Source organism: Melospiza melodia, chromosome 9, assembly GCF_035770615.1.
Source record: "Melospiza melodia melodia isolate bMelMel2 chromosome 9, bMelMel2.pri, whole genome shotgun sequence".
Taxonomy (NCBI): Eukaryota; Metazoa; Chordata; class Aves; order Passeriformes; family Passerellidae; genus Melospiza; species Melospiza melodia.
The window spans coordinates 14338621-14350186 of record NC_086202.1 but is presented as its reverse complement, the minus strand read 5'-3'; the positions used below and the strand labels follow the sequence as shown (position 1 = coordinate 14350186).

General features: G+C 53.5%; 2 protein-coding genes across 3 annotated transcripts; one reads left to right on the top strand and one right to left on the bottom strand.

Annotated features, from left to right (window-relative positions):
* Positions 1-1080: 1080 nt before the first annotated feature.
* CUTC (cutC copper transporter) lies at positions 1081-5697 on the bottom strand. 2 transcript variants are annotated; one of them, XM_063163425.1, is made up of 9 exons: positions 5626-5697; positions 5233-5304; positions 5103-5162; positions 4798-5007; positions 3639-3674; positions 3134-3267; positions 2541-2568; positions 2024-2129; positions 1081-1510 (listed from the first exon to the last, which is right to left on the bottom strand). In XM_063163425.1, exons 1-9 carry the CDS (start codon positions 5687-5689, stop codon positions 1399-1401), a joined length of 822 nt encoding a protein of 273 aa, XP_063019495.1. In that variant the 5' UTR covers positions 5690-5697; the 3' UTR covers positions 1081-1398. The 2 variants fall into 2 exon arrangements, with proteins under 2 accessions (XP_063019495.1, XP_063019496.1); XM_063163426.1 differs by lacking the exon at positions 5103-5162.
* Positions 5698-5760: 63 nt separating this feature from the next.
* LOC134421935 (cytochrome c oxidase assembly protein COX15 homolog) lies at positions 5761-11498 on the top strand. The gene is made up of 8 exons (XM_063163423.1): positions 5761-5996; positions 6492-6614; positions 6838-7024; positions 8747-8914; positions 9445-9526; positions 9837-9991; positions 10918-11031; positions 11294-11498. The coding sequence occupies exons 1-8, from the start codon at positions 5761-5763 to the stop codon at positions 11423-11425; spliced, it is 1197 nt and encodes a 398-aa protein (XP_063019493.1). The 3' UTR covers positions 11426-11498.
* The last annotated feature ends 68 nt before the right edge of the window (positions 11499-11566 follow it).

The following is an 11566-nucleotide window of genomic DNA, read 5'->3' as shown; positions in this document are numbered from 1 at the left end:
TCTCACCCTAATTATCATGATTAGGATACTGGTAGCCCAATCTTAACAGAGCTACTGCTATCATAATCACGACCATGACTCATAAAATCTCAAACATAAGTCATGAACTCTTACCAACTCTCATGAACTCTCTATTGACCATAATCATAAATTTGGATTCTTCCCACAGCCTGCACATCTGTCAGTGCTGAAGCAGGCTCTGACACCAGCACTATGCAGTCACTCCCTTCCCAGCTCCTCTGTTAGGAACTTCAGTTCCCAAGGTATTTTTGGAGACACCAATACCTCTGATGGATTCATGTGAAAAAGTGGATGCACCCTTTAAACTGAAAATATGTAGTCTTGATGATAGGTTTTCAATAATGTGATTGTATTTAAGGTGACAAAGGTGCTGCCACCTTGACAGGTTATCACATTTTTCCATATTCTCACAGGCTATTGCCAAGATGGGAAATCTGTACCCAGCTTTTGTGTCCTGAGGTCCACTACCTTGGCTGTCAGAGGGATTCTCTTCAGCTTTGTGATCTTTTACAGAAGAGCAGGCAGCATGGATAAAGGTGCTTTACTTCTAGGACTCTACACTTCTAATGCACCCTCTGATACCATTTCAATCTTTCACTGGGTATTTTACAGACTAGCTGAGTCTGAGGCTTCAATCCTGACTAGGCAGCAATGATCCAACAGGCACACTCCCCAAACACTGTCTGGAAAACAAGCAGTTTATGCTTTATGTTGGGACAAGGACCTGGAAACTCCCTTAGAAAAAGCAGCTTGTCCTCCCAATCTCATACACCAACCCCACCTCAAGCACTGAGGAGCCACAGCCCAGGATGTCTCACAGCTTCCTCATCCCATCAGCCAGGTGCTTCTCACCACTTACACCTGCTGCATTGCTAATTCCCACCCATGGGCTGGCTGACCACAGCTGGCCTTGTTTCCCAGCTGTGGCCACGGTGTTTCCCACCCTGGCCTTCTGGATGTGACTGTGTTCTCTGGCACAGCAGGGTCCTAATTCAGCCTGTGCAACCTGGATCACGGCCTTACCTGAACACACAAACAAACTCTAGAAAAGCACAGCAAGAGGGGGGCAGCTGCAGTGTTTATTTGACAATCACATGCAGTGCTATACAATTCAGTCCCCCTACTTGCTCACCTCCCTTCCTCCCAAATGCTGCCCAACAGCTGCTGCTGCTGCAACATTTGGGAATGAGTCCTTTTATTTAAAATGGCCAACATAAGTTTCCAGGCCAGGGACTTGAGGGGAAGGCAAGGGAAGAGGTGTCAGGCTCCATGGCTCCATCACCTAGTGCACATCCTCTGCAGCCTGAGGAGGGAAGCAGTGCCCATCAGTCCGTGTGCCAGGGCACACCCTGGAGTCTCTGTGCTCTTGGCCCTCCACTACAGAATGTTCTTGGCAATGGCGTTCAGGGTCCTCACTTTGGCCACGTCTGCCACCTTTATGGAGTACTCGGGGGCAGAGAAGGACGCTCCCATGGCAACGTTCGGGTTTCTGTCAGGAAAACCAGTGATTAGTGGCGACCTGCTGGGGACACAGAGGAGTAACATCCACCAAGAAAAACACCCCCAGATTTCCCCTAGCTTCAGCACTGGCCAAAGATGGTGCCACCCAAACCTAAGTTGGAACAGTAATAGAATATAGCCCATTCCTCCCTCATTTTTCAGAAGCACATCCCACTGGCTTGCCAAATCCTACATGTTTATGTTAAAAGTCTAAGGCAACTAAACCACAACCCACCTTCCCAAGTGCCCTCAGAACTCCTAGGGTGGCACTAGCAAGAGAAATGCCCCAAGGATCTGGTTCTGCGTGGAACTCACGTCCATGTGAGGAGCACTGCTGGATTCATACACTGCAGAATATCAGGCACCATGATCCCAAACAGAAAAGCACAACTAGCACTCAGGAAGCTGTTTGAAATTAATGCCAGTTCTACAAACCCATGCTCACATTCATTAGCCTTTCCCTCACAGATTTCGGTGAAAATAAAGACAAATAATCAGTTACCTGAACTTCATCCCTGAGTCCCGAGCTGAGCGAGCAGAGCAGTGAAACTCGGAAGCAGTGGAGCCTTCCAGAATCCTCTGCAGGTTGCGCTCCGTGATGCCACCTCCTGGTGGGAACAAGCCAGATGTCACACACCGAGCAGTGACACTGTTCCAGACTCGCCACCACCCCGGGACCTCACCACTAAGGGACAGGAGCCACATACACTGAAGGGGAAAAACAGCCCTTGGGACAACAGAGACACGGGCAAGTGAAAAGGGACGGGAGAAGCCTTGGCTATGCCCTCCCACAGATCCAGAGCTGTCCCCAAACCCTGCAGGGAGCAATAGAGCAGGGCTGTGACCTCCCCAACAGGCTGCATGGCCTTTACTCACTCCAGGACAGGAGCTGCTCCTCCTGGGCAGCTGGCTCAGAAAGCCAAATCAGGAAGTGGATTCCAGGGCAAGGAATCCAGGGCAAGGAGGCTAGCAGGGAAAGGCTAAGGATTGCAGGACCTGGTACAGATGACAAACATTACCTGGCATCACCACAATTCTGCCCTTTGCCTGAAAGAAGAGTAACATACATGTCAGGGATATTACTGAGGACCACATCCACACATGCGTTTGTGAGGCAGCAAAGAAACCTCACATGCAGCACTTTCCATAAGCTCATGGATGTCACCATGGTCTACAGTTTATGTGCTCTTACCCATCTTTTTTGTACTATTCATGTTTTAAAATGAAAAGTGGAAAAGAACTTGCAGTTACCTCTAAGACAACCTGGCACCATTCTCTCCTACCTCTCCATCCCACCTTGCTACCTCACCTGTTGCACTTTCCTAAAAGGAGCAGTGAGACACTCATCAGGGACCTCACTCTGCTGTTTAAACCAACTCCCACCACCCTCCCCAAATCTGCAAGCAAGAACCCAACCAGTTTTTGCTGTGGGAGACTTTGGGGCCCAGCCTAAATGGACTTGGGGAAACAGATTAAAGCCAAGCAAGAGAGGGAAGGCAAGCAGTCCTTGAGAGGATTCCCTTCCAGAAATGAGGGATACCATAAAGCAGCTGCCTGCAGGCAGTGCCAGGGAGCAGCCACAGTAACTCAGCAGAGCACAGCAAGCACTCACCTGTTCTGCAAGCCTCTTAATCAAGGACAATCCTTCCAGTGCTGAGCTGTCACAGCCACTCGTCAGCACCCTCTCAAAGCCCAGGGAAATCAGGGTCTCCAGTGCCACCAGAGGGTCATGCACCATGTCAAAGGCTGAGGGACCAGAACAGCAGCTCAGAAATCGCCCAGTTCATTGTGCTCAAGCCCTGTCCCTCAGCCAGCTCCCCAAAGGCAGAGATAGGAAGGATCCTGCTCACACCCTGGGTTCAGTTCCTGACTGTAACACTCCCCTTGCAGCAGTGCCAGGGCATACCCAGCTCCTCAGACACCTCCTCTCTCACAGGGCAATGAGACCTCAGCTCCCAAACCTGAGCCCCCAGACCTTTTCTCTTGTGGGGAATAGCACAGCCTGCAGAGCTCTCCCTCTCCAGAGAACAACCCAAAAGATCAAACTCAGCTCCCTCCCAGGCCCTCCCTCCCCCAGCAGTGGGACACACACAGGGACAGCAGCCCTGCCCACTCACCGCGGTGGAACGTGACGGGCAGGGGACGGCACACGGCTGCAAAAGAGCACAAGTGGTCAGTCAGGGCTGGAACAGAGCCCCTTGTGCTAGAAACACAAACACACAGGACACACAGGAGGGCCAAGGCTTCCCAAGCCGTTTGTGGGGAGCTCAGAGAGCCCCCATTCTTGCTGGGAACAATGCTGCTCATCCAGGATTCCTTGTGGGGAAGAGTTCTTCTGCCCTTTGAGAAAGCAACAAACCTTTGGTTTTATGGGCAACACCAAAATCCCCCATCCTGTCTCGGACATGCAGAACCTTCATTCCCACCACAGATGTGTTTCTCAGCAGGAAGGAAGCAGGGAAGTTCTATGAGCTACCTGGGGAAAGGCCAGGACCATTGCTCTTTGGAAGGAGTGGAGCTGATTTTTGTGATTTCTTTCACTACCTACAATTTCTGTTCTCAGACCACAGCAAGCTTCACCCGGGGTCCTCTACTTACTGAGCAAAGTTTATTTATTTCTACAAAAAGATACCCAGCTGCTCCCGGCTCAGTCCTGGCAAGACCCTTTTCCTTTGCCGCACTCCTTATAGCACATTGCCCTTTGTACGAGAGCCTCAGTACCACACCACCAGGGAAAGGCCTAGCCCTCTTTAGCTTTGGCTGTAGCTCCCCAAAAACATGCAGCCAGAAACAGAATCTCCTTCTGCATGCTTGTGGTCTGGGCTAACCGTCTCCCACTGCAGCTTTTCATGTGTTCACACCTCTCTCTTGCAATCTTTTCTCCCTGTTTGTGTTAATAGAGAAAAATGAAGATGAATTGCCAGCTACACACAAGGCCAAAGTCCAGGAGATACCTGTCCTAGACACCTGCAGCAAGGACATAAGGAAAAGAACAAAGGACAAAGAAAACGAGAGAGAAAATTCAACAGGTCAAAGTAGATCACCTAAGCCTTCCTACACTTTGCTATTCTGTCCCAGGCGGCCTCAAAGTGTGTGTCAATGGCTTGGGGCTGTGGCCCTCGGCCCGCAAAGTTTCTAAAGTATTGAATGTCTCAGAGGCAAGGCAGGACACAAAACCGAACGCGGTGGAAAGAGATGGCAACACCGCAGACAGGACGCACAGACCCAAGCCCGGAGCAGCACCACAGCCCCGCCAGGCGCAGAGCTCGCCCTCACCCAGCAGCGCCGTGCAGAGCTCGGTGTCGATGCGCCCGTCCTCGGTGAGGGCCCCGAACACGAGCCCGTCAGCGCCGTGCAGCTTAGCCAGGCGGATGTCGGCCTTCATCACCTCCACCTCCCGGTCCGAGTAGAGGAAATCCCCGCCGCGGGGCCGGATCATGACGAACACCGGGACCCGCACGCACTGCTTCACCACCTGCAGCAGCCCTGCCGGCGGGACGGGGGCGGCTCAGCACCGGCCGGGCGGGAGCCCAGCGCAGGGAGACCGGCGGGGAAGGCGGCCCGGGGCGGCCGCGGCTCACCCATGCTCGGGGTGGTCCCTCCTTCCACGAGGCCCGCGCACAGCTCGATCCGCCCGGCACCTGCGGAGAGGCGCGTCAGAACCGGCCCCGCCGCGCCGCCGCCCCCTCCCGCGAGCCCCCCGGGCCTTACCTCCGCGCTCCGCGTTGACGGCGGACTCCACCGAGTCCACGCACACCTCCATGAGGAACCCATCGTCCATGCCTGCGGGGCGGCAGCGGCGCGGTCACCCCGGACCGCCCCATGGCGCCCGCCCGGGCCGCGCCGGCCCCGCCGCGGGCCCGCCCCGCTTCCGCCTCAGGCCCCGCCCACCCCCGCCCGCGCTTCCGGGCCCGCCCCCTCGCGGCCCGGGCCCGCGCCGCCCGTTGGCGCGAGGGCGGGCGCGCGGGCGGGCGGAGGCGCGGGACGCGAGCCGGGCGCGCCCACGCCGGCGCGCGGCGCGCGCGAGCCCCGCCCCTCGGGCGCCTCGGCCCCGCCCCCGCCGCCGTGCGGGCCCCGCCCCCGTTCCGCACGCGCCCTCAGCACCTGCGCTGGCGGCGCGCGGGGGTCGCTGCTCTGCGCTGCCGGTCACGCGCCGCGAGATCGTCATGGCGACGCCCGGGCGGGCCCGGAAGTGCTGGTCCCGCGCTTCCGGCGGCGACACTTCCGGCGTGGCTCGGGATGCTGCGAGCGGCGCGCGGCGGGGCCCGGCGGCTGCTGCGGGGGGGGCCCGCACCGGCACCCGCACCGGCACCGGCAGCGCCGACACACGGCCATCTGCCCCCGCCGCTCTGCCTCCCGCGCCGCCTGCTGCAACAGGCGCCCCAGCCCGCCGCGCCGCCGCCCGCCGTGGGGCGATGGCTGCTGGTCTGCAGCGGCGCCGTGGCCGGTGCCGTGGTGCTGGGCGGCGTCACCAGGTGAGCGCCGCACCCCCAGCCCCGCCGGCAGGGCCGCACAGCGGGGCCCTGGAGGCAGCCGCCCGTGTGTGCCCTCCGGTCAGTGCCGCCGTGACCCTCTGCGGCTGTCCGCACACCGAGAGCCGCCCCGGGAGAGCCTGTGAGGGCTCCTGCCGTGCCTGCCCTTCTTGGCTGCAAGGGGCCGTGCTGGGATAGGGCTGGGAGTACCGCGGACACTGTTCATGCTCTGTAGGTGCCACTGCGGGGCAACTCTTGCACGTTTATCGTCATTTTGGGTGTGGTCATTCACAGACCCTCTGATCTCCATCCTGTTCCTAGTTGTGGGCTTAAGGATTGTCTGAACAAGGGTTTTAAGGGATACCATATAACCGCAGAGTATCCTGACATCGAAGTCCCAGCTCCTGGGTCACTGTGCAGCCCACAGCTCTCGCTGCAGTTCCATGGATCTGCTGGCTGCAGGGAGTGAGCTGTGCCTGTTGGTGTCTCTGCTCCCAGGCTGACAGAATCAGGCCTGTCTATGGTGGACTGGCACCTGGTGAAGGAGATGAAACCCCCCCGAACGCAGCAGGAGTGGGAGGCCGAGTTCCAGAAGTACCAGCAGTTCCCAGAGTTTAAAATGTGAGTGTGCAGAACTGGAAGGAGGGTGGGCTGAGAGCATCCCTCCCGCGACCGAGCCACCCATGCACCCATGGTAAGGAGGGAAATGTCTCCTGAAGTCACTGAGAAGGCGCACAAAGCCTCCTGGTGGTGGCTCCTCTGCTGTTGTCTGGGGAAGGCCATCCCATGCCGTGCAAAGTTCAGTGGGGGGCTGTGAAACAGTTGCTTTATTGTCCCTTAACAGCCTGAACCACGACATGACGCTGCCAGAGTTCAAGTTCATCTGGTACATGGAGTACTCTCACCGCATGTGGGGCCGCGCCGTGGGCCTGGCCTACCTGCTGCCCGCCGCCTACTTCTGGCGCCGCGGCTGCCTCAGCCCGCCCCTCAAGGGCCGCGTGGTGGCACTCTGTGCGCTCGTCTGCTTCCAGGTGAGCCCTGACAGCCTCTGAGGCCACTGAGTGACCCCACAGATGGTCTGGTTTAGCCCTCTCTGAATGTCACTGAGTGACCCTAAAGATCATCCCGTTTTAGTCCCCTCTGAATGACCCTAAAGGTCATCTAGTGTTAGCCCCCTCTGAATGTCACTGAGTGACCCTACAGATCATCCCATTTTAGTCCCCTCTGAATGTCACTGAGTGACCCTAAAGATCATCTAGTTTTAGCCCCCTCTGTCACTGAGTGACCTTACAGATCATCCAGTTTTAGCCCCCTCTGAATATCACTGAGTGACCCTAAAGATCATCTGGTTTTAGCCCCCTCTCAATGTCACTGAGTGACCCTAAAGATCATCCTGTTTTAGCCCCCCTGTCTCTGAATATCACTGAATGACCCTACAGAACATCTGGTTTTAGCCCCCTGTCTCTGAATATCACTGAGTGACCCTAAAGATCATCCTGTTTTAGCCCCCCTCTGAATGTCACTGAATGACCCTAAAGATCATCCAATTTTAGCCCCCCCTGTCTCTATAGGACACAAAACAACACAAGCACACACACCATTGCTCTCAAGGTGAAGTAAAAAAGGGAAGTTTATTTTCTGACCCCAACATTTATAGTTTTTCAAAAGTGACAATGGATTGGAGGGTGAAAGTGCCACTTCTCCAATGACACTGAACATCAATGGTCCATCAAATTTCTCCTCCTCCATAAAAGAATGCAAAACAATAAGTTATTTACAGAAAGTGTGTGAGAAAGTTTGCTACAAGAATGTAAACATCAGAAGGCTTAGAAAATCTTAAAAAATCAGGGTGACACCTCCCTCTGAATATCACTGAATGACCTTACAGATCATCCAGTTTTAGCCCTCCTCTGAGTATCACTGAATGACCCTAAAGATCATCCAATTTTAGCCCCTGAACCAGAGGTATCTTTTAGTGGACCAGTTTGCTCAGAACTCCATCCAACCTGACCAGGGATGGGGCATCCACAACTTCTCTGGGAAACCTGTCCCAGTGCCCACCACCCTCACTATAGTAATATTTTTGCCCCCAACAAAGGAGAGGAGGAGGAGGATTGATGATGAGGAGGACTCCATTGATATCAGAAGGCTAATTCATTACTTTATTATACTATATTATTCTATACTCTATTACATTATATTACGTTACATCTAAACTGAACCTGCCAAGCACCCAACTGCACACACTGCCCAGAATCTTGTGACTGTCAGTGACAGTCCTGACACACACACACACTCTTGTCCCTGATAGGGCAAGGAAATAAAACACCATCACTTTGGGTAAACAATCTCCATATTGCATTCTAATTTTGCACAAACACAGGCACAGCAAATGAGATAAGAATTGTTTTTCCTTTCTCCGAGATTCAGAGAATGTGAAACCCAGAAATATTCCTGGGAAAAATTATGCCTTGCATTTCTCTGTGAAGAGAAATGTGGTGACACCTCACAGCACAGAATTTTTTGCCAATATCTAATCTAAACCTGCCCTCTGTCAGTTTGATATCTTCTGATTCAGCATAACTAAGACAGTGGGATTCATGATAGCTTGGTGTCAATGACACCATGACAGTGTGTCAGTGCTGGTAGCTAGTTGAAAGGAGAGGAAACAAGTTGCTTTGCCCCTAATGTTCATCCCATTTTAGTAGCTGCTGCTGTCCTGTCTGGGCCTGAGCCCTCTCCTGTTTTGTTAGGGGCTGCTGGGATGGTACATGGTGAAGAGTGGGCTGGAAGAGAAGCCAGACTCATACGACATCCCCCGCGTCAGTCAGTACCGCCTGGCAGCACACCTGGGCTCGGCACTGCTCCTGTACTCTGCCAGCCTGTGGACAGGGCTGACTCTGCTGCTCCCACAACACAAGGTATGCAGTGGTGTCTCAGGGCAGTGGCAGTTCAGAGGGCTGGGGTGTGATGTGAAGGAAAGGAAAGGATGTGAAGGCTGATGGTGCCTCTCTTGTAGTGTCTGTACCTGACTCTGATCTAATCCTTACAGTGTTACAAACACCCATTCTGTAAACTGCTTGGTTGTGGGACACTTGCGTTGGGACACTTGCTGTTCAGGTCAAAGTGATGAGTCTCAGAATTTGTGGAAGCTCAGCCAGGGGTGTGCCTGGCTGGGGTAAATTATTTGTGCCAGTAACTGTCCAGGGGCCACTTCAGTTTCTGCACAGAGCTGGACTTGATTAGCTGTGGTTTTAAGGGACACTGAAGCATGGCTGCTGTGTGGTGGTCTGTAAAATCCCCCTCTAAAATACAGACCAACCCCTTGGCCTGTGTATGTTGTGAAGGCTTTTCTTAGCTGCTGCCAACACCACTGCAAATGCCTTGATTATTTCTTTTTCTTTTTTTTTTTTTTTTGTTTTGTTTTGTTTTGTTTTGTTTTATTTTACAGTTGCCAGAAACCAAACAGCTCCTTCGCTTGAGACAATATGCTCATGGCACTACAGCTCTCATTTTTCTGACTGCTCTTTCAGGTAAAGCTCTTTCTGCTGTCCAGTTTGTACACCAGTTTGTATTCATTCCTCTCTGCTGGTTTGGGGTTTTTTTTTTCTTCCATTCTCTGGGAAAACTGCTGCTGTCAGGGATCTTACAGTCAAGAACCTCCTCACTGGTCTTTCCTGGGCAGGCGGAGAGGCACCTTCCAGCCTTCCTGTGCTGTGTGATCTCTCTATATCTTGCTAAACGAAATTCAGGATCAAGCTGAGCTCTTGAATGAGAGCTGTGCAACCTGGAGTGACACCTTTGTCTACTCTGGTAGTCTCAGTTTCTGCTCTGGGATTGCAGGTGCCTTTGTGGCAGGGCTGGATGCTGGACTTGTGTACAATTCCTTCCCCAAAATGGGGGAGCGCTGGATCCCAGATGATCTCCTTGCCTTCTCCCCCGTGCTCAGAAATATCTTTGAGAATCCTACAACTGTCCAGTTTGATCACAGGATCTTGGTAAGTGCTGTCTTCCTGATATGTCTGGGCTGCTTCTTGATTGTCTCCTGCAGCCAAGCTGTCTTCTTTGGGCTGTGGTTCTGTCAGCTTGAGTGATTTCCAGGGTGTCCAAAGGGCCTGAGAGCGTCTTACCAGTTTGCTTCTGCAGGAAGAGGAAGTTTAGCATTGTTTTTTATTTTCAGTGTGGCCTTCTTCCTTAAGGAGCTCTTCCTCCTGCGCAAGTAACACACTTTGTTTCTCTGATTCTCCTTTTCCATAACATGAAAAGTTATGGAAAAGGAGAATCAGGGAAACAGTGTGGGGTGGCCCTTGCTATTGAAATGTCTGGGAAGGCGGTGTGAAATCAAACTTGGAAATCCTGATATTGAATGCTTCCTGCAGCATTTTTGAACTTGTTTTGCTTAGTAGTGCCCTGTGAGTATATCCCAGCTAGGTAGAGCAATCTGGATATTAAATGCCACTGGCAGCCCTGCTGTGGACTAAGCTGTGGGTAAGACTAAAAAAAGAAAGATTAAGCTGGATCACCTTGGGTGACCTACACAGCAAGATTATGCTGGTGAACTACAGCTGAGTGGTGGAAGTGAGATCAGTTTTCCAGATGACAGCTTCCACCTTCACTTGTCAAGGTGGCAGCTGGGGAAGGGGCAGACACAATCTCTAATGACTTGAATTAATGAGGAGAAGCTGTTGAAAAGTAAAGCATTCATTTGGAGGAAATTAAAAGTCTTTGTAACTTCACTTAAATTTCGGGGTTGTTAACTTGATGGTGTGGGAGCTCTAGGATTTGGTCATGGCCATTAATACATTTCTTTAGTTAAATACTGCTCACGCAGTTTGTTTTACTGCATGGAAGGCAGTAAAAGGTCACTGCACCCATTTCCCTTGAACTTTCATTGAAGGGTGGCTGTTTCGCTTCCCTTCTGTAGGGAATTGCCTCCATCACGGCTGTCACAGCACTGTACTTCTTCTCGAGGAGGATCCCACTGCCTCGAAGGACCAGGATGGCTGTGACTTCCTTACTGGCTGTAGCTTGCATGCAGGTACTCCCCTTATTTTTTTCCTACTCCTTTGTAGCACATTCACAAGGCAGACCTGACCCCACTTGGATCTGTGCTGGCTCCAAGAGTCCAGAGCTGAGAGGTGGAGCTGCCTAGACCCCACACCTCACCATATTGCATGCACGCTCTGAATTTGGGGTGGCTCAAGGTGTGGCTGTGATCCTTTCTAACAGCACACTTTGTGCTGGGCATGGTATCCGTGGTGCACCCACAACTGCTCTGACCTCTTCTCCCTCTTTGGCAGGTGGGCCTGGGCATCAGCACCCTGCTGCTGTATGTCCCTACGCCTGTGGCTGCTACGCACCAGTCGGGCTCCCTGGCCCTGCTCAGCATGGCACTGTGGCTCATGAGCGAGCTCCGCAGAGTTCCCAAGTAACGCCCCGGCGGGGGAGCCCTTCCTGGAGCGGCACCGCCGGATGCAGGGGCGGCCGCGCCCCGAGCCGCGGGTGCGCAGGGCGGAGTGCGCCCAGCCGGGCTGGCCGGGGCGGCGGGTGCGAGTGCGAGCTTTGTAACATAA